General features: G+C 32.0%; 1 protein-coding gene across 8 annotated transcripts in view; it reads left to right on the plus strand.

The window, feature by feature from the left end:
- Positions 1–23795, plus strand: part of LOC119078436 (neuronal acetylcholine receptor subunit alpha-7) — a 171381-nt gene extending 147586 nt beyond the window's left edge. For all 8 annotated transcript variants that reach the window (XM_037185954.1, XM_037185955.1, XM_037185956.1 and 5 more), the window contains 4 exons: positions 17390–17499; positions 21555–21769; positions 22260–22460; positions 22545–23795. In XM_037185954.1, coding sequence (XP_037041849.1) covers positions 17390–17499; positions 21555–21769; positions 22260–22460; positions 22545–22629 — 611 coding nt within the window. In that variant the 3' untranslated portion in view covers positions 22630–23795. The remainder of the gene's footprint in view (positions 1–17389; positions 17500–21554; positions 21770–22259; positions 22461–22544) is intronic.
- Positions 23796–24034: the final 239 nt, after the last annotated feature.

Genomic DNA, 24034 nt, shown 5'->3' on the forward strand with positions numbered 1-24034 from the left:
GAAGAAAATCTCTATAAGTTCTAGAGAAATGAAGTGGTGGAAACAGTGAGTGAGGAAAAACTCTTTGTTATTTGACTTCCAAAATTGATGTTTCTAGTTCTGTGTATACTGTATACGTACAGCTAATCGCTGGTATTTTGACGGTATTTTAGGAATCCCTTGCATGAACTGCATACCTGACCTTAAGTGAGGAGAGACGCAAAATCCTTCTCACCGGTCAATCCTTTAATTTTTCTAGATCTTAATACTTCATTTCCGCAAACTCTCCATTGAATATTTGACTGCAAGAGCCTTAACAGTTAGAACATTTTTTTATGTCCGGGGCAGTAGAATTTCTGACAACTTCATTTTTCCGTTCAATTTTAAACCGTTCTCTAATGTAAAAGCCACTGACTAGGGACAAATGACTTCCCTTCAAAATTGATTGATGACAGCGAAACCAATTAAAATCAAATTTGATTCGTTTGCCATTCGGCACCCACATTTTGTTCGTAATTTTATTTTTATTTTTAAATTTTTTTTCCCCGCAAAGCGATACGTGTATTTTCCCGAATTGTTTTACTAATACAAGAAGCAATAATATCAATTCCGTAATAAATGGGTCTCAAGTTTCGTGTAATATTGTGTTACCATGTTACATGTCCAAAATATCAATTCTTATTAATCATCGACGTTCGTTTCTTTTCTTTCTTTTTTTGGTTGTATATTAATATCTAATTATACCTCAATTTTGTTGACTGAAACCGAAATAAAAAAGCAAAAAAAAAAATGAGAGAGGAAAATTGAAATTTATAGATTTATTGTCACCTTGGTTTGAAGAGATATAATATAATATAAATCGAAAACCACACTGTTGTTGGTGCGTGTATGTTCATTGTATTTTTGTATTTTTATCTTTCTTTTATACAAATTTTCTTTCGATCATTTTTCCATTTATTTTATCCTTTATTCTATTGAAACTATTGTGATTTTACCGTACTTGATATTTTGCCTGCTTTGCTAAATATTTAAAATAAAATTTACCAAACTTAAAATCAAATGTATCCGTTAACAAAATTATTGTATTGATGATTAACAGCTCAACACTAAACATTAATTTAACCTTTTTTATTGTTTCATTCACCCATTAAAACAGCGAAATTAATGTTCATTTAATTAGACAGATAAATCGTGACACAAATCAAATCATTTTATTTCCGTTAATCGTGCGATTACTTTAAAACACGGGTTGGCTAATAGCAAACTGTGTTAGCACATTGTGTTAACATAAAATGTAAATTTTACCATTTGTTCAACATTATGCTAACTCTATCGACAAGTGTTTACAAACATTGTAGGTACACAATGTCCAATCATTTTCTTTTCTCTAATCAAAAATTGGAAATGTTTCGGAAAAGCTTACTAGGAAATGACCACATCTTCATCTTCCAGCCAAGATTTTTTGTTTATTTATTTTTTGATCGGAAGATGACGGTTAAGTTACCATTCAGTATCATCTTAAGTATAACAAGAAAATGGGGAAAAGTTCAAAAATTCATTCAGTTTATTGGCTTTTTAATCTCGTTTTTTTAATTCATATTCGTTTTTACATTCGCCAATTACATTGTTATTTTGAATCATAATTATGCATAGGGATAGGAAAGACACTCAGAATCTTATGTTCAGCAGTAAAAAGTGAGAAAATTAATCAATTGTTTTCTTCAATCTAGCACTGAATAGACGTCACAGGAATTGCGCAACGATTTCGCTAAAAAATTATCTAAAATTTGCAGAGATTTTTACTGTAAATTGTGGATATGTCAATATATAGGACGTTCAGAAACGGTAAAAACGACAAACTTGCACAATGACTCGGAAATGAAGTAAAAGATTATGTATCAAACAAGACGAATTATTAGTCTTCTTTGGAAGTCTTAGGATTTTTTTTTTGAATTTCTTTAACCTGTCACAGACGGCAAGCATATCAGCAGTTTTACTATTCAAACTATTACTTCATTTGATCGAACATTTTCAGAGATTCATTTCAGAACTCTTTTACGTCATTCGTTTCGAACATGCTTTTTGCTATATAAGACTTCATTCGTCAGACCTTGTCGTTTATTATTGCTGTACCTGTCGATAACAGATGACAGCAGAACTTTTAAGATTTTTCAAGTTTTTTTTTTAAATAATTTGTTAGAATATTTAACCCGATGAGACCGACTGGGATACCTGTTGTCCCAGCTTGCATCCCTTTGCATCTTTGCTGCATCCTGTAGGCATCTTTCACAAGATTTTGCATCCCAAAAAATTTTTTTAAAAAGAAATGAATTTATAGGGTGGAATTTTACGAATCAAATTCTTGAAATTCTTAAAATTCCATGGTTTCAAACCTTAGGCAATAATTTCAACCATAGAAGTATCAGATTCGCTGAACACATCACGACACTGTTGTTGCGTCATTTCTAAAAGTTTAAATGTATGATGGAAACCGTCAACCGAAATTGTGCTTTGATAATGATAACGATAGATTCGTTTGAATTCAAAGCTTTTCAAATGAATCTCGAAATTGGTCCTTCATTCTACCTATTGCCTTGGACTACATTCAGTGTTACTAGGAAAAAGCAATTGTATTCCTTAGGGTAATTGTTATTTGGAACATAAAATTTAATTCAAATTGTCTCTATACCCCAATTACGTACTAAGATATCGGTTTTTCTGCTATTTTGTATAAGGTGTGCTAATCTCTGCAGTTCCATTTACTCGTTACAGAGAATACTCACATCGATATCATGTAGGAAAAACTCTTAATCCATTTGAATTCGTAGTTTTTAGTTACTATGATTGTTATTATACTTATCACATAAAATTCGATGCCGAGGAAGTCTGCCTGTTCGATTTCGAAATGATAAAACTGATAAAAAAAAGTTGAAGAGTTCTTGCCCTGAATTGATTACTATCGCCCTCCCCTAAGTCATCTCAGTTAAACATTATTGTGACTTAACATCCCAGCGCAACAGCGGTAACAACGAATAACATAAATGAGAAAAACAAAAAAAAAAGTTTTTTTTTGTTCGGATAAAGCACAAAAACCAAAAAATCAATTTACTTTAATGAAACAATATAAATTGGAGTGGAATCTGTTATATTGTTACAGGTGTTACAATTTTGCTGTCCCAAACCGTATTTAGATTGTTGGTTGGACATGTAATTACAAAGACGAGTGATGCTGTACCTCTATTAGGTAGATCAAAATGCAAAACAAACAAAAACGAAACAGAAAAACACTCGACAGAATTTTACACAATGAAAATATTAAACCAAACTAATCCAATAAATTTTTTTTAAAAAGTTAATCCACAAATGTAGGCACCTTAAATGCAACTACATCTTTGAAATTAAACAAAAAAAATGAGTAAATTAAATAACCAAAATTCTTCCTTTTCTATTTTTATATCCTTCTATCACTCCAACTTCACTTCTACCTTAGTGATTGCTCAATGTTTGCGAAAACACATTCACATCAAAAATCAAAAACCGTAAAATTGTACATCACCGCAATACATGTGCATACGTGTGAAATAGTTTCATTATTTCTGTTTAACATACAAATACATTACACTCCCCCGCCGTATGTCTGGCTTTGCGTAATCTCTCTCGACTCCCATGTCATAAGTCAAAATGAGAACCTGAAGAAATCCTTGGCTTCTTCAAAAGGCTTTGCCGTACAAAATGAATGATCGGAACATTTCAGGGACTATTTTTGTGGTAACCATTTTCCCAGACTTTCCTAAATTTTCCCACATTTTCCCGAACCTACCTGAAATTTTCCAGATTTTCAAAAAACCTTTTTTTTTGAGAAAATTTAGGAAAATGTGTAAAACCTGCGAAAATTCTTGAAAATTCAAGAATAATTTTTCACAAAAATATTCCCTGGAAAATTTACAATAAAATCCCAACCCTACTAACGTAAAGTAATATTTTACACGCTAACCCAATACATTTACTCGGTATGTTTTCATACCCACCCACAATACGCACATTTTGTCAACCCATTTAAGACTTTGTTGTCTATACGTAGTTCTTTAACTCTGTCTTCAGTTAAAATAAATTCAATGCCGAAACAATATGGATACACTCCGCGGGGAACGCAGCCTTTGACTTTTGTTAACCAGCATTAAATTGAGACATAAGCCATAAATGAACCTAGTTCAATGTCTTCGAAAAAAATTCGCACATTTTTTTCATCTGCATTCTAGGGTGGGAGCACCAGTCTTCGTACTTGTACCAAAGGTCGGACACCTATTGTTCTTTCATTAATAAACTTCTTTATGAATGTATGAATTAAAGGACAATAGGTGTCTGACTACCGGTACATTGCTGGAGACTGGTGATTTTCAATATATTGGTCATACGTTTTGCTTCTGTCTCAGCTTATACTCCAAACAAATTTCAATAAATAAACTTTGGGTCTACACTTACATCAGTGTTATAAAATCAATGTAATCCCACACTGGGTTGCTAGTTTGAAATTACGTTAAACCCTCTTCATCAGACACCAAAGTGCAGAGGGCTAACTACGGCAATGAAATAGTCTCATGCATCGCTTAAGTTTAAATTTCATTACACACTGGAATTAGTCTACAATTTTGTATACTATACGGTCGGTCGATGCTGAACTGGCTGCACTCAAACACAAAGCAACGTTATCCGCTTCTCTATTAAATTGTACACAACAAAAAGCTACAAATAATCATCAAGATATGTACACTTCTGGTGAAGCAAAATGTTATTAGCCACCTGTGCGACAGCGCTGGCAAAGCACGAGAATATCTCCCAGTTTAGCGAAGTTTATGCGTTCCACTTTATTAAGATACCGTATGTAAGCCGGGCACATAATCTTCCATTATTGAGATGCATTAATATTTAATTGGAACAATTTAAATAACTCCAACTTGTCGGGGATGATAGACGATGAACGTATTAAAGTACGTTGAAGTCGTATAATGGTTATCGCTATTAAAAGCATGTTTCGATGTGATCATCAAACACAATCGGGATATGGAGTTTCGAAACTAATAAAATATCGCACTGTGCGCTAAATAACACCCACATCGTAGCATGTTAAATTAACGAAAATTCATTTCTTCGACAAGCTGAGTGGAATGGGCTCTATTTTACTTACAGACAAACTACTTGCCAATAAATGGAAGCAGAATTAGAATACCTAATTTCAATGAATTTCGTTCTAAAACCTCACCAAGATAAAGACGGATACATACTTGTGCATACAAATTCTGCACAAAGATCGTTTATTTATCGACCGACAAGACTGAAAGTTTACTTAGTGTAACAAAACATGTTTAATGCAAATAGAGGTGTTGTATGGGAATTTTGCAATAAACGATAAACAAAATGGAATTGAATTTTGTGAGAATGTGCTAAACAGATTCAAAACAAATGTGTGTATGGCATGCTGCCATACATATCGTTATTCGAATGGTAAAACTATTTTGAAACTGTAAAGTAAATAAACTCAGAGCACATCCCGTTTCCAGGAAGGAAAGCTTAACCGACGAACAATGAACACATTGACCCGTTCCGAATTTGCAACAGGACAAAAGTTTTGAGGTTTGAAGTCTTTATGTACTCTCCAAAAATGTTGAGAGAAATTCTAGGGCATCCTTTCCAATTTACTTTGTTTGCACAAAATTTAGTGGTTCAAGAATGCCAAGAGTTGTAACTGAATATTCTATTATATACCTTATTAAATCACTCGAAAGGTTACAACTACGGTTCGATGATTCATCAACCGTAGCAGTAGAGACCTTCACTCTGGGGAACGTTCATGAATGTTGTCCTCTTTTTTCAGTGTTGCCGTCAGATTGGAATCAATAATCAATAATTCGGTAAGTATGCATTTTCGTAAGACAAATGTATGACCGAGCCCTCATTTAGGGGGTATTATTGGGCGGGTCGATTTTTCATTTGACTTCTATAAAATCGCATACTTATCGAGAAATTGATGATTTAAATCTGATGGCAGCAATGAAAAGAGTGAACGTCATTTATGAACGTGGCCCATGTATCCTACATTCTATGTACTTCGATTAATCGAAAAAATGTAAAAAAATGTCCCTGCGTCACATTTTCCACATTCCTACACATTAATTCCATTTGAACTATCGAATAAAAGTACCCGATATCCTGCCACGTATGCAATGCCATAAAACTAATTTATTTAAAAAAATAAATCAAATTGTAATATCCACGATGAGAATTAATTTTCGAAAATAATTGCCCAACTATTAGCTGTATTCCGGATGGTAATTGCATATAGTCATGATATCCACTCCAGTATACCATTTTATTAGAGAAAAATAGTGGAAGAAAGACAATCTGCGGACAGGCAAGCTTTTCTTTAGTCTTGTCTGAAATTGATGGCGTGGATTAGGATTATTGTGAGATTCAAAATTAATGGTTTTCATTTCTATATAAATACCGCAGTGGAGCCAGGTATTTAATGGTAATATATCTACTATGGCAGCTATATGGATTCTATATATGTGGCTGCGCAAGATATGAACGTTTCGCTTTGTAATTGTACTGTACTGATAATTGGAACCATGAACTTTTAATTGAAAATAAAATGAAAATAAATTTATTGGTTTGAAAATGCAAACTTTGTTTGCCACGAGTTTTTCAGTTTGTTGAAAAAAATATTTTTTATTTTTTATTTTATTGATAATATAAAATTGTTTGTTAATTATAACATTCAACGTTTAACCGCATTCCAACTGAAATGGCATAATATTCGGTAATTTTTTTCCGTATAATTTCATTCGTTTAAAAAACGTATCTCTGTAAACAATTCGGTTTAATTAAATTTACTTTTCGTGGTTTCAGCTCGTAGTTTGTAAGCCCGCCATCATTATAATCATATTCATAAAAGCATCAAGTGGGTTGGCGAAAATGTTTCGTATTTATTGGCGAATCAGTGAAGCTGCAAAGTCCTAATTAATGAACATTTTCCTATTTCCTTTATAAACCGAGAGCCTGTGTGCCCGTCGGTCCGCAATAAGGGAAAAGACACTTAGTTTTACTCTGAAATGATGATAAAATGATTTTTGTTCTACATTCCGTCATACGTTTGGATTCGTGTGGTTTATATTCGTAATGAACATATTTTGCTCAACAAACGAAGTCCTAGATTATTTCTAGACCCCAGACATTCCTTTATCCCACAAAGAAAATTCTTTGGGAGCTGCGGGAATGGACCATAAGAACCACATCTTGGGCCATCGTTTTAACATTTTCGTAGTTTATCTTGATTCTCTCAACTTAAATGATCCGGGAGAATCTCGGGAACGGGAAAGATATTTTGTTTGTACGTGTCCTCTTTCACCAAAAAGGTTGTGTACTATTGCAAGACTGTTCTTATACCAGAGCTATATTTGAATGTCTTATGTGGACTTTCACTGACTTAAATAAAACAAGCTAAGTACGTCCCTGATTGCACTAAATTCATCACGCTAGAACGAGTTTTCAGATATTTTCGTAATGCATCTGTAGCGTAGCTGTAACTTTTATTTATTTTCGATTTAGCATCGCTTCAAGTGGAGGTCTTTCTATCGAGCCTTCATTGACAAAAAACTGAATCCTATTTCCTAGAGCTCGTCGAGACCACTCGAAAGAATCCACATTTTTTTGAAATTGGACCACGTTTAGATGAAATTTCATTAATTTTTCGATAAAATTCTTCATTTTGCGTAGTGTTTCATGTAGCACTGCAGCCAAATTTCATCCTATTTCCTAGAACTCATCGACCTTTCCAACGATCTATTGGATGTTAAAATCGGTCGATATTTAGATATGTTTTGAAGCAAATGAAAATCGTCAATTTTACTAAATATCATAGGGGATTGTACGATGTGTAATGGCTGAGATATACATTAGGACCCTTCTAGTGCTTAAGCTCGTCGATATAGTCTTTCGTATCGGGTAATGTAACGTAGGTTTTTAACTTACGAGGGACTAAAATACAACCAGGCTCTCGGTCTATCAATGTCATAAGAGCATCAAAATGTGGTGACTAAAACGTTGCGCTTATTTTTTGTTCGACGAATCACTGTTGCTGCAAAGTCTAAATTGAATTAACATTTTCTCATTTCTGTTATATAGTTTTGCATGAATTTTCAAATTTTCCATTTTCAAAAGGTTTCGAAATTCATTTTCCGAGATGAGATAACCATCAAGCCTTTGTATTAAATTACGAAAAAAAAATATTTTGCAAACTTTTCAAATTGCTTGCATCTACTGGTAATTCCATGGAATCGGTGTGAGTTTCATGAAAAATAGGAAGAAAATAAAAATGTTCGTTGTTCGTGTGAATAATATATAAAATTCGTATTTATTTCACACATTAATTCTCTAACGCTTCCATTTATGTCAGTTTCTCGCAAAGCAAAAGAGAAAGCTGCTGATTACAATCAAAATCTCACCAATTTCAATGAAGCTAACTCAATCTAATTGAATTACCGAAAATGTTATTCAACTCCCTTTTCATGAAAATCTAAAAGAATTTCCCCAGAATGAAAAAAAAAACGAGAACGAAAGGAAGACGAGAGAAAAAAGAAACTTTACAATATTCAACTTTGCTAAATAATTCCTTGCAAAACCTTTCAATTATTATATTCCAAGATTTGATATATTATTTAGCTGTGTGTGTATAGGAAGGATGGGCAATAAAGCTAATCTCAGTTGGCAATCACGAAATATATTTTTTATTTGAACCCATTTTTTTCGTTTCAAATATGTGTTGCGCCAAAGAAAAGGCAATGTTAGGAAAATTTCAGATGTATCTTTACCTACCCATATATACAGTCTACCTTTTGTAATAACGACGAAATCGTGTATTATTCGCTAAATTGTTATATGATTTATTGTTCATTCCAAATTGATGTACGTTCTTAAACAGGTTGACGAACGGAATAGTTGTTAATGGTATGGAGGTGTGCGTATGGTACGGCTGGAAATCAATTAGGGATTTCTTTTCAATGTTGATGGAACTGAGTCAGACATATTAAAAAGGTTAACTACCTCCCACCGTTAAAGAAAAATCCAAAATTGTTGTTCACAAATCCGCTGTTCATACAATATGAATACCATCCGTTGAATAGGTCAGGGTATATTATCGGTAATTTTACTCACTGATATTTACCAAAAACTGCTTTAATCTTCCAGAAATTTACTGAATTTACCGAAACAGCTTTTCGGTAAATTTCAGTAAATTTTCGGTAAATTTCGGCAATTTTCGGTAAATTTCGGCAATTTTCGGTAAATTTCGGCAATTTTCGGTAAATTTCGGCAATTTTCGGTAAATTTTGGCAATTTTCGGTTAATAACTTCAGCAATTTTTGGTTAAGTAAAATTTACAACTTCGCAGGGCTTTTGGGATAGCCATCTTTAATGAGAAGGATAGTATCGGGTCAACTTTACGTGAATTGAAAATGTATGAACCTGTTTCTACCTGAATCTGATTAATAAATTTTGACCTGATCTGATTTTACCTGGTGATTTTATAGTGATGAGGTCTGACGTGGCGTACAACCTGACATTGATTGTCCAGAGAAATTCAAGTTACCTAAAACCTGACCTGACAGGTTTGATTTATACCAGGCTCAGGTCAGGTTTGTCTTCTAAAATTACCTGAACAAATTTCATGTAAAACTGACTGATTTTCTATTGTGGTCTACCTCAAGAGCTTTACCTCAAATACATCTAAATTCTCAGAATAAATTTTCTCATTACGTTTTTCTAACGAAACCTGTTACTTTCTACGGCGGCAATAGCATCCGTAGAGTACTACTGCTATTTAACTACCACTTGCAACAGTGATAACAAAACCTTCAATCTTGAATGTTTTCTGGGAAAATTTTTGAACCATGAAGAAATGACAATTTTTCGAATAAATGGCGAACTATCAGCGCATATTAATCGTCAATTGAGATTACTGGGCACAGACACTCCATGCAAAAAAAACAATCATTTTTTAGTTGGCAGGCAAGAACGCGGAAAAAATCGCACGCCATGTATGAACGCTTCCTTAGTACATTATCAACAAGTAGTTTCTCATGTGATGTGTAATGAACGTAAATTATGCAATCAATTTCCGCAAAATGCTAACATTATAACCAGCACCGCAGACGCAACAAATTTTGGTCTGGCAATATTCATCAACTGTGTACAGAATCATGAATAATGCACTACACTGTCATTATTGGTTTTACTCTGCTGAAAATTGCAACTTTTTGGGTAACAACACTCACGCAACTACTTACTGCATTTGCTATAAAAATCAAATTCAGTTTTCGCTTATTCTTCGTTCGTCGTTTAATCCCATTGAAAATTGAAAAGTGAAAACACTTCGCTCCGTACGGAAGCTAGATTTATCGGAAAAAGGATTAAATGAAATTGGTTTCGAGCTTATTCTACCTTGCCTTGGTTACCTTCGATCACTCAATGTCTCAAGAAATTATTTTATAATTGAATTGAAAAGGACTGACACTAAAAATGGGGAGTAAAATGCGTACATTGAAATCGAAACGAGACCTCATATGGGACTGTGGCGTTCATGTAAAAATGTAATGTCGACATATTCATTCAGTGCTGCCTAGCATTCATCTGCAGCGTCATTGCGATTTATTTCGCTATTGTTTTGTGGTTGAATACCATGACAAGCGATAACAATGCCTTGGATCGCTTGACAAAGAATAAATATTTTGTTAGAAAATTCTGCCCTTCCTTTATTTAACTTGGATATCGTTTCCTACATATATTACACACATAACAGTAAAAATGAACTATTTCACACGAAAACAAAACAATTGGACAAAATCTTCGGCTAAATAAGAACTTCTTACTTTCATCAGTTCACCCCCAGGGCCTATAATTTCAAACAATTCATATTTTCTCGATTTTCCTGAATTTTCTCGACACTTTGGTGAGTTTTCTCAAACAAGTCTTTCGGGAAAACTGTACAAGGTGCCCGTAAGTCGAGAATTTTCCGGAAATTCAATTTTCTCAAAATTAGGCCATGGTTCTCAGGGTAGTCAAAGTAATCTCTCCATTCATCGGCAAATTGTAGTAGAACAAAATTCACTCATCTGCCGTCGACGTTGCTCTTAGTCGATTTTAGTCGCCGACGATATTTTGGGTAGTTTTTACAATGAAAATTAAAGAAAAGCGTTTTCGATACATCGCCCCTTTTTGGTCGCGAATGTACAACATTTTAACGACCTATAACAATGACGACAACAGAAAATATTTAACCGAACGTTCCTCTGTGCGGATAATAATTTCTTTTCTGATTAATTTCTCAATACATTCAGCTGAGAACACAAGAGAAAAAAAAACAAAAAAATTCTTTTTGAGAAATTGAAGCCATCCACATCTGCCTACTCTTGCGGAATGAAATATCTGAGCGAATAAGGTCGAAGTGCATAATCATCCCACAAAAAAGAGAGAGAGAAGAAAATTTGTGCGACCTGTTTTACATTGGTAATAAAAATGAGGTTGATTAAAATTGACTGCAAAGTGAATGTTCCGTTGTCAATTGTGTGACGGACTCGTAGTCTCTTCAATTCAATCGTCACACATTTTCCAAACAACACTCAATCACAACAACAGTAAAGGGTTAGCATATAACATAATACCCTTACCAGAAACATCCAGCTGAATTTTTATTATTTAACGTATGATACGTTCTGATAAGCCAGATCGATTAACAAATTGATTTCGAATGTATATGGCCTTCTCGCACATACTCGCGATGTGTGTACTGTACGTACAGTGTCGAAAGAATCATCTTAAATATTACGATACACTAAAAATTTCATGAGCATTACCGAGGAGATGAAGACAGTGTGTTATATACTGCAAATTTATTGTTTTGAAGATCTTATGGCACGATTTTAAGTTTGTGCGTTCGCATTACACGTAAATATACTAACCGTATCAACAAAGTGGGTGGTATGGTATATTATCCATATAAAACCGGAATTTTACTTTCGACACGAAATGCCTAGAGCTTTCCGAAAGAAGCAGAAAAAAAAATATTTATTATGTATCAACAACGTTGCCAACAAAAAGGGGACGATAATGTCAGAGAACATACAATAATATTTCGTAGACCAAAGTTTTCTTACATACATGGCGAACGTAAATTTTTTATAATCATTTTGGGGTTAATAATTTTGTAAAATTAAGCTGTTTGCATAAATTAACATCGTAATTAATTAACTCGAAACAGCGTTGAGAGAGGCATTATTTCCGTATGGTATTACTATGCATGCTCATAACGGTTATACACAGTTAGGCGCTCCGAAGTGGTAAAAATGTTTTAGTTGAAGGTATAGTTACCGTTTCATATTAAGTAAATTTCGTTTTTACACTTTGAATAGATTATTTTATTAAGAGTCATGACTACGTATCGAAACCTGTACAGGAAATAATGTAAATAAAGAAAGTTTTAAATGTCTGCAAACATATTCAATTCATCAAACCATACATTCATTGCGTCTGTTATCAACAGCGACGACATCAAAATCAACGAAATCTGACTAACGCGGCATTATAAACCAAATTTAATGATAAAACTATTGAAGTACAAGATTTTGTTTAAAACGCTGTGTTCGAAAGAAGTAATAGCGTCTGTAAAACGTTGACGTCATGGACAAGATTGATTTTGAATCAATCTGTTGAAAACGCTGTGATCGAGAGAAGAAGAAGTATTAGATTAGAAAACTATACAGGAAGCGTGCTGAATGTAAGGTTGAGATACTAAACGAAGGAACAAACGTTCAATATTACAATGTCGTGTCTCGATTTACACTCTCGATTCTTTATTTTGTGGATTATACGTAAGTTGTCTGTGTATTGGTAAGATATGAACAGTCAGATTTTATGAAGTTAGCGTCACATTCCTAGTTATGGAAAATCTAACCAAATTTACGAACATAAATGTTTAGTTTTGTCATTCCTTATGCAAAATTTATTGTTTCATACCACGAATGGTATTGACGACAATTTCCGCTTCACGCTCAATTCCGACAAAATTTGATTTTTCAAGAACAGCGTATCACTATGAAGTCATATAATCTATTACTTCTTTTGATTATACTATCTTAAAATATTAGATATGTATAACAGTACTCTACCGCACATTGGTTTCAATTTTTGACTTCATTCGTTTTAACAAAAAATTACTTATATAAAACCATATTAATCCGTATGTCATCGCTTGTTTTTGTCGATGTAGCCGATAGCAGATGATGATTGTATATAAAACTGAATTGATTTTGAATTTTGATTTTGAAAAATGTTGAAAATTCAGAAATTTGGTTTTTTATAACTATTAGGAATTTTTAGAATTTAAGTTGTCTATAATGTATATTGCCCTGAGGCGCCGTAGCTTACTTCCATAAATTTACAATTTTTTGGGTAAATTACAGGTATACATCTAACATTTGGTCTAAGGGGCCGTTCATAAAGTACTTAACTCACCACGTCTCTTTTGCTTAAGAAGAGGAAGGAAGGGGTCTGAAAAAAGCAGATAATTTTTGCGATACACACAATCCCCAAGATCGAAGAATGATTGTTCTGTCATAAAACGAATTTTATATAAAGAGAAATTACTTTGACTACATGACTTCAAAAAAAAACCCACCCCATTTCTGTCTTCGTCTTTCTCTCTCCTCTGTATACAAAACTGTTCACTACTAACAATATAATTGTAAAAATAAACAGACTTTAAATCTAGCTGGGCTGTGTTGGGCATTTGCTTATAAATTAGAATTAAAATTAATTTGAACCTTTTACTATATAAAGAAAACTACAAAAACTACCAAAAAAACAATCATATTATTAATTACTATTTTTATATTTACCATAAAGCACTCACGTATATGGCTTCATAATTTTATAATCATCATATTTTGTCTGGATTTGTGCCACTATTTAACTTCTATAATTTAATCTAGAAGCTAACTAATTTCTACTGAATAAAGATAACCGAAATTAGTTCAGTGTAACCAAATTATTAAAAAAATAAATAAATTTTTTGAAACAACAACCCCAAAAAAAAGTAATAATGAACTCTCCCATCACTAAATTGCTAATAAATGAGTATCTTTTGTATAATTTTAGTTGATTTTTCATTTTATGTTGGAATTTTTAACAACAAAATATTTTGTAGGTTTCTGACACTCGTAGAAAGTATATCGCAACCAAAAATTTACGTATAATCAGTTAATTGCTGATGATCAAATTAATTAACAAAATTTGTTTTTTTTTATTTTTATTTTAAATTTTATTTTCGAAAAAAAACCTGATCTCGCTTCATTTTATGTTTAACAAAATTTTTAATTAATTTATTTACACTCTATAATCCAAATTAAAAATTATTATTAATCAATTAAATGTTATTTCATCACCGTATTTTATCGTTTTATTCTTCACTATATAATATTTATAATTAATTTAATAAAAACAAAATAAAAATACTTTTTCGTAGTTGGTTCTTTTGATTTTAGATTTACTACTGTTACAACGAAAAACAAATGCGATTTTCCGATTGAATTTTTATTTACCCAATTTTCTTTTCCATTTCACACAAATCGTCGTTGTTGCACAAAATATGGATTTTTACTCAAAATAAATATAAAAAAAATTGAAAATAAAAATCAGAAAATCATTTTTGTCGTTCGTAGTAAATTGAATATTATATGCTGAAGCAAAGACTCATTCCATTTGAATCGTTATCGAGAATACAATTTTCTTTCTCATTTTATTCCCTCTCTATTATTACAAATTTATATTCCCTTTGCTTCACCATATAAATTCAGTAAGTTAACTATTTTTTAAACTTTTATTATTAAAAATAAATTTAATAAAATTAAATGAATAAATTTTCTTTAAACGATTCGGTCGTGTGGGATGATATGGGTGACGCACTGCTTGGATTTAAAAAAAAGACAAAAACTATCCGAAATCGTATGAGGCTCAGGAGGAAACTAGTTACGTAACCTCACTTTCTGAGACGTCTCCAGAGAAAATGATCGGAGCGACGAGTTTTGAGCAAAATAAGTCGTTACAACTTGGAACAACACTTTATATATATATGAGCAATTTATTTCACACTCGCTTCGCTCACATCAAATTCAAATTGCGGCAACACGTAAAATCACATGTGTGCTTCAGAATTTCTACTTTGTCGACTGAGGTTATAAATCGAGGACAGTTATAGATCGTGGATTTGCGCACTATTTCACAGGACTATCAATGATTGACGCTGTCGGCATGTCGGTCACTTCTGTCACTTCATCGAACAATATTTTCATTGACAATGTGATCAAAAATTTAATTTCCTAACAAATGATTTTTATTTTTAAATTTCGTATCTCAAAAGACCGACTCGAAGGAGTGCCATCGCTGATTTTTGCGGTAGTGACGATAACAATTTCCACAATCTATTCAGACTAAATTTTCTAAGTTTATCAAACATTTCTCAAAACTATTCCCCGTCGAGATTTCCTGCTGATCAAAATCACGTATCATATTTTACGTGCTGAAGCAATGCAAATGCACACTTGATTTAATGCAAAGCACGTACATAATTTACTATAATATCATTGTGACTTAACTTTTCGTAGACCTAAATAGCTCTTCATAATGTTTTTCGGTAGAGTTACAAAGAGTTATGAAGAAATGTGGAGCAGGCTTTATTCCAAGTTGCAAAAATTTACTTAACTTGATAAGTATTTGCTGGAGTCGTCTTTTAGATCTAGAATTCTTTTTAAAACTGTTTCTTGCGTCTTTTCTAAAAGTGAGGTTATAAATAAATGGTCTCTTCTCGTGTATGAATAAAAAATGGTCCCAATCAAAATGAATCAGTGCGTCACCTCACGCGATTTGTGAACGTTTAAATAGTATTTATTCCGTTAAAATAGTGTTAAATATTTTCAGATTAAAAATGATAACAAAATAAATTTTAAAACAAATTGTATAAAATACTTAAACTCCTCGCAAAAAAAGAGACTTAGTTCAAAATAAATACTCCAAGTATCAAGGGCTGCCTTTAAACTAAACTAAAATAAAGCAAAATAAACAAAGACCATTAAAAATAAAGACAAAAAAACTAACATTTAACGCAAAGAGATCTTTTTTAACAAAAATTAAAAAACAAAAAAAACTTTATCTGGTATTTTTTATCGTTTATTTGTTTATTTCAATCTAAAAACTACAGCAAAGGAATTATTAGATCAAATAGTTTCAGTCCACATAATTTTATACATTCCACATTTTCCACATTACGTTGACAGATGTAAGTCAGTATAATATGTGGAATGAATAGCTTTAAATCGGATTTTAATTGTCCGATCTCATATTTCCACAGCTGTAACAAAATATTCTTCTTCACTAAACAAAATTGCGTTTATTTTCTGTTTATCAAATCTGTAATATTTATTCAAATATATCAATCATCTCTTGCTAACTAAATAATTCATAAAAACTGTTTCATTTAGCACACGTGGCGAAAATCATTTTTTCTCCAGAAATGTTTTCTTTTCAATGAAAGTTTTTGTTTTTCTTCAAATGGAAACGAATCAATGTGTGTGCCATCTGAGACAGTTCTTAAACAGAAGATTGTCAAAAATCTTTTAAAAAAATATAAAAACCATAATATAATCGAACCTCTAATATCACAACAACAACTGCTTTTGCATGCTGATTAATATCAGATTATTATTTCTCGTACGCCAGTCCAAGTGAATTTTTGTATATATTATGATAGACAATAGTTGTTAGATATGTTTGTGTAGATTGATTGTTAGTATTTTGATGAGAAAACTATTTTTGATGGTAAATAATGTTTTAAAAATCTGTTGAGAAGAGAAAAACGATATTTCATTGTACAACAGTAGCAATGAAAGTATATTTGAAAGTATTGAAACCTAAACAATACCAACTAATTTGCAAGCTCTAAGCGGTTTTTCTCTCAGTATTTTTTAATTAACAAAATGTGAAATTGTACATTATACCGACAAAAAATGGTTTTCTTAAACGCTACATATACCAGTTTGCTTTTTTAACATAATAAATATTTCCGCACTTAATCAATTTCTATGATAAAATCAACAAAACTTTTTCCTCAAAAAAGGAACTATAAAAAGAACAAAAAAAATGTTAAAAATGCGAATTGATTTTAAAGTGAATGGTTGTGCATGTTATTAATTAAAAACGAGTTTAAAAAAAAAAACAGAAAAAGAAAGTTGTAAAATCGATATTCTTTTTTCGCAGACACCTTTACGTTCAATTTTATCTTTAAACAAATATTAATAATCGATTTTAGGCACATATTTCAATTGCATCATGTTTATGGTTGCCTCATCCGTTGTTCTGACAGTTGTAGTTTTAAATTATCATCATCGAACAGCGGATATTCACGAGATGCCTAATTGGGTAAATATGATTTAAATTTTATTGAAACCTTTTGTTTTTATGCTACATATAATTATTATGGATTATCCTGAACGGGGCAATTTCTTTGCATAGTTGAAGTAGTCCTGTCATTAACAGAAAATGCAGTGCCAATTTTTGGGAAATTTATTTGATAGATTTGGTTAAATTTTGCCGAAGAATCATAAAACTTACTGACATATTTCTGGCCAAGACATTCTTAAAATCGATTTTTGACCATGAAGCTATGATGGCTCATTTTTGTTCAAATGGAGAAAAATGCAGACCACAACCAGATCTACAATTTTCTCTATTTGACCAAAACCAGATCTACATTTTTCTCTACTTGACCAAAAATGAGCCATCATGGTCAAAAATCGATTTTAAGAATGTCTTGGCCAGAAATATGTCAGTAAGTTTATGATTCACTAGAAAATGTATTAAAATGTAAAATCTGTTACTTCTTTTAATCGAGGCATCACGCCAAATCTTTTACTTCATTAGTTTTGACATATATTTTTACTATAAATGAGAGAACTGGAGAACTAGAATATCGCCTATTTCTGACGTTATTGTCGATAACAGATGATTGGGTTAAAAATACCATTGAAGTGTTGAACTTATTCAAAGTTCACTGGAATAAAATTTTAAAAAATGCGTTCTATTCTACTATAGAAGTTTTGCTTACTCTTTTTAAGGGAATATCCACAATTCTGTACTTATTTGCTCGAGATTTCTTTCTTTCCCAATTCGAAAAAGATCTTTGAAGAGTTAGACAGAATCCAGAACTACTAATTTGATAATATCCACCTCATATCTATTCTGCTAAATACGTGTTAAAACTCTGTTCAACCAAAACGTTGCTGCTTTACATGAGTACCGCAGGGATATTCACTTTGGCAGTGCTTCATCCTCAAAATACAACAAAATTCCACAAAATTTTCATTTTAGAAGAGAACAAAAGAATTTCTGTGAATTCTTCTTGAATTAGGCCATCTGTTTGTACGAGAACATCGAGGTAGTAACGGAATCGAAAATTTGTATTAACTACAAGCTATTGCCTGGCTATTCCATTTATTTAGAATATTTAGAAAATTTGCACTATTTCCTCTAATTTTCTCGCTTTCAAGAAAATTCAAAAAAATTCAAGAAAATCAAGAAACATTTTCTCAGAGACAGGCAGAGCTTCAAGCATAAGAACATTAGTTTACTAGATAGAGAAGAAGGAACCCAGATCAAAGATCCTCTGTTCCCTGGTACCTGACCTTACTACTTCTATCAGGGGAATTTTTCTGTTTTGACTTTGTTTACTAAAATAGAAGTTTTTGAAAAGCGTGCGAAATCGATACAAATTACTGCTAACAGATTTATAATGTAGGTTAAAGGAAAGTAAAAACCGAGAAAAACGATTCTAAGCACTTTTCGTCTACCTAAAACTTCTTAAAATAGGCCAATAATGACAACTCTTCATAGAACTTGAGTGAAAAGACTCATATTAAACTCTTTATTCCAGCCTAATTTGTGCGGCACTAATGTGTCATTACATATGAGGAGTTCAGTCATTACGTATGAAATGAATTATATTTGTAGCCAAATTATAAAAACAAACACTTCCTACTAAACGCCCTGCGTTAAACTTCCTTCAGTTAACTCAATGGCTGTTTAACTGGATACAATGGGCATATATGACTAAACAACCTAATGTTATTTGCACACAGTAATTTTTTTTTGTCGAGTGTCAGCATTCCATTCTATTCAGAAATTCAACTCTTTCCAGCATTAACTGAAGGTTTTTTTACGTTCCACTTTACATGAATTTAAAATGGAAAGTGAGTAAAATAAAGCACCAAATTTAAACCGCTTATTTTTCCAACATGAAACCACCATTAGTGCGGTATTTATTTCATTACATTTTTTTTTTCAATGGTTGTTATCATGCAAAATATTCAACGAAAGCAGAGTCATATAAAATGTAATTAGGACAGTCGATTTATGTCGTAAATTACTTGGTATCGATGCAAGATTATCATTAATATTCCAAAAATGTACTTTATTTCTTGGCGTATTTTTTACAAATTATGAAAATTCTCGATGCAAATGCATCATAACATTGAAACTAGGCTGTGTGTACCGTATTAGGGTGGTTAAAATGGTTCTGAAAAATTACCAGAATAATGCTTTCGAAATCGGAATTATTCAACAAAAGCAGAATTATGATTGAATTAAGATATCACAGAAACGCTCTTCCTTCATAATTTAGACATGACCGAGTCACCTTAATCAAATAATTTTGATAAGTTTTACTATATGAGGCTTCTCCTAAAGCTGATACAGCTCATGATTGAATATTTTTTACAAATTGCCTTCTACTTTCACTCCTCCAAAAATTTACCAAAGAGGACTGCTTTCAAACGCCAGAAGTGTTAACAGAAACTGTGCTATCTGATTAATATGCATCGAGCTTCTATTTCAATGTAAGAGACGAAACCAGAGAAAATCTTTGTTTTGAAGCAAATATACGCATCACAAAACAGCTGCTGTAAAACAGCAGGGACCAATTTTGGGTAAACATTTTCCTTACATTGGACGTCAGTATACGAATTTGATTCAGCTGTTTTCTATCTGGTTAAGTCATGCAAACGCGTGTAACTACTCCACTGTCATAAAGACGTAAGTAGTTTTGTTTGTATTAGTGGACCAAAAGCTGACGTCCACTGGGATTTTCACAAAAAATATTTTTGGGAAAATTTGGAAGAATGTAAAAAAATGTGAGAAAATATTTTAAAATGTTTACTCCAAATTGTGGTTTGTTTTGCTTCCTTGAAATGGTTTTCCGTTAATTTACTCTGAAATTGTCCTTAATCTACAATTAACCACTTAAACCCTAACATTTTATTGACGGAAGCATAATTTTTCCAGCATCTGAAGTCTTTAACTTCTTTCAATCTAAGAATTCTCAACAGACCTATGCAAAAATCTACTACTTCGTTTGTTTCGACATACATTTTTCCCATATGAGAACAAGTTAAAGAGATCTGCTTGTGTTTTTGTCGTAGCTGTCGACAACAGATACCACAGACCGTAACTGGTTTTGTTAATTTGAACATTTCTTTCGTTGAAAGTATGAAAAATGGAATGGTTCTGAATTGGAATTGATTGATCTGAAAATTTTTGCAATCGAATTTGAAATCAAACTTTTAATGCCGAATCTTTGACAGAAATTTTAGCTAGTCCTTGCTTTAATGAACTTCTATTTAACATGTGTTTGAACTTCCCGAAATTTTGGATATTGTTAATCCTTGGAGCCGTGAACAAGGTTCCACTTTTTTTTAATTTTCAACGGCTCCATTTGGTGCAGCTCCATTTGTAATAATGTTAATTCTTTGAAACGAAGTTAAATAGAAAATTGAAGAAACCGACCGTGACGTCGTGTTTATTTATGACATTTTACGGAGCCGGATTGTCTATTCCGTTGGTAAACTAAACTTCACCAGTAATAATAGTAACTGATAAGTACCAACTTGAAGTTTTTCCTTGGAATTCAAATGTATTTACCAAGACTTGTGCAAATCCCAAACGCATCAAAAAATTATTATTACCAAGAAACGCGGTTATTCTGCAATAAATCTTCATCTTCAATACCAACAACACTATGACTCCGGTAACAAATTCTTTACGTTCTTAAAACATTGAGAGGTATAAATATATCTTCTTGCAATAATGGAGACAAGCACCGCGGACTTGAAAATTTATTTCCATTTAAATTTTTACATTGCAACAAAGCTCGACAACTAAAACGCGAATACCCTTTAAAACCATAAATTTTGCAAGACAAATAATTATTTTATAAGCTTTTCAAAAGAAATCTCTTGACTCCGTACGTACGAAAAGAAACCGCATTAATCTCGAGTTTCTAACTTGGGATAATATTGTAGCATTTAAAACTTTCTGCGATGAAGGAAAACTTGTCTGTGTGCTATATAGTAATAATAATAATAAGTACAAAGCCAACATTCTAAATTATTCCCTTTTTTGTGTTCTCTTTTTATAATCTTCAGATTAAATGTGTATTCCTTCAATGGCTACCATGGATCTTACGTATGGGTCGGCCAGGAAAGAAAATCACTAGAAAAACGATACTATTAAGCAATAGAATGAAAGAATTAGAGCTTAAAGAGCGATCTTCAAAGTCCTTATTAGCAAATGTACTAGATATTGATGATGACTTTCGTCATGTTGGCATATCCGGATCACAAACGGCCATTGGATCAGGGTAAATATTATTAATTTGGATTAAAATACACTGAGATAACAAACCAACTGGTTGTTTAAAAGCGATGAACTCTTTGTAAATTTATAGCCTAAATTTAGGCGGAAAATATTTGTTTTTGATGTTTTCTCTGAACCAATCAAAATCAAAATCAAAATCAAAAAGTAAAACCATAAAAATGTGTTACTTTTTGTGCAAATTTATGTAATCTGCACAGGTTTCTCCAAGTGGGTTTAGTTATGACTTACAAACCACATTTTTGCGTGCTTTAATGGTTTCACTTTTTCGAAATAGATTTTGGTTCAGAGAAATTATCAAAAACGAATATTTTCCCGCCCAGAGGCAACAAATTTGCAGTGGGTACATAGCTCTTAATGGTTTCATTAGACAGTAGCAATGAAATGTCTCAAATTTTCAGTTGGTTTTTTCTCGATGTGATTTTGACCGTAAATTGGAAAGTGATGTCAATAATCGGTGTGTTCTCTTTCCTCAGTTCCACAAATTTTGATAAATCTTTTAGTTATGGTCGTCCAACGACTGTAGAAGAACATCATAGCTCATTAGGAAGTTGTAACCATAAAGATTTGCATTTAATACTTAAGGAATTGCAATTTATTACGAATCGAATGAAAAAAGCTGACGACGAAGCCGAACTAATAAGCGACTGGAAATTCGCAGCAATGGTTGTTGATAGGTAAGTGCCTTTTTATCCCAAAAATTTATAAATTTTTAATGAAAAATTACTGAGAAACTGACCAATCACATTGAATTTTTCTAGATTTTGTTTAATAATTTTTACATTGTTCACGATAATTGCAACAGTAGCAGTGTTATTTTCGGCTCCACACATAATTGTGCAATAATGATATTAGTTGTAAAGTATATAAAGAATTGGTGAAAATAATATCAATAAAACTGCCATACAAAAATATGTTAAATTATAAAATAGGGCGCTATCAGTTGAATAAAGACACTCACACACAAAAATAAATGAGAAAATAAATCGAAAAAACCAAAAAAAAAAAAAAAACTACTCAAAACTACGCTAAATTGAATGAAATGCTTTCATTTCAGATTTTTATTTTACGTATTCAAATTGTTACGTTCTACAGTTGCCACAAATTAAGTTTCATCTTTTCATGTCCAATTCAATCCAATTAATACCATGTGAACTGTCAATGTTACATTTGCCTATGTCAGGTATATTGTTCGAAGAAATTCCGAATCGTATCATAGAATCTACTAGATCTAGTACTTCGAGACCATCATATTTTATGTGGATAATATTGTGGGTTGAATAAAAAGTCAGACATACCGGCTTGTAGTAACGTAAATTTATTTACGTAAAAACACGCCAACCATGACGAATTTTCATGACCTTCTGAACTTAACAGCAACTAGGGAAAAAGTTATTTGCAGCGTAAAATTGAAGCACAATAAGAAGGAAGCTCGGGTTGAATAAATGAATACCTGTCTGTTTACATATATGAAGAAGAAGGTGCCATATGTGCTTATTTCCATCCGAAAAATAGAACCCTGACATACACTTCCGAAAAGAGTAAATGGAAAACCCTCTTTTCAAACACAATTTTTATTTACTTATCTCAGTGGATTTCGAATGGAGTCCCCTGCCTATGAACTGATATGCAACAATATATGAGGTAATGTTCGCGTCGAATTTAAATTCTATTGAAGAGGCACGAAACGACGAAACTTAATTTGCGACCACCGTACGCCGAAAAGTTTTTTTTTCTTAGATTCAGTTGACTGATTTAAAGCTTAACTAAACAAAATATTGTTCCTAATTTTTGAGTTTCCTCTTAAAAATGGATTTTAATCGCAATGATAAAACTAATGTGACGATTCGAAGAAAAAAAAAACGGAAGCAAAAGAAACCAAGTACATAACCGCAAAAACAAAGAAAAAAATGAAATAAATAAATATATTTTTAAAGTCTAGTCAAAATACAAAAATAAAATGAGAAAAAGAAAGTGGAATAGTGAACAATTATATATTTATATATGATGGAATTAAAAAAACCCAATTGTAATTTTGAAAAATAGGAAATGCAGTTTAAAAGTCTTTAAATGTTAAATAAATAAAAACAAAAAAAAATTATAATTGCAAAAATGGAAATGTATTTATTCTATATTAAAATAAAATAGCAAAATTAGTTGAAAATTAGTTTTTGTACCGCGCATCTAATTTAAATATAAAACCAAAACCAAAAGAATATATTTCAAATTCAAAAACATATACGATTCAACT

The sequence above is a fragment of the Bradysia coprophila genome, unplaced genomic scaffold (genome assembly GCF_014529535.1).
Source record: "Bradysia coprophila strain Holo2 unplaced genomic scaffold, BU_Bcop_v1 contig_297, whole genome shotgun sequence".
Taxonomy (NCBI): domain Eukaryota; kingdom Metazoa; phylum Arthropoda; class Insecta; order Diptera; family Sciaridae; genus Bradysia; species Bradysia coprophila.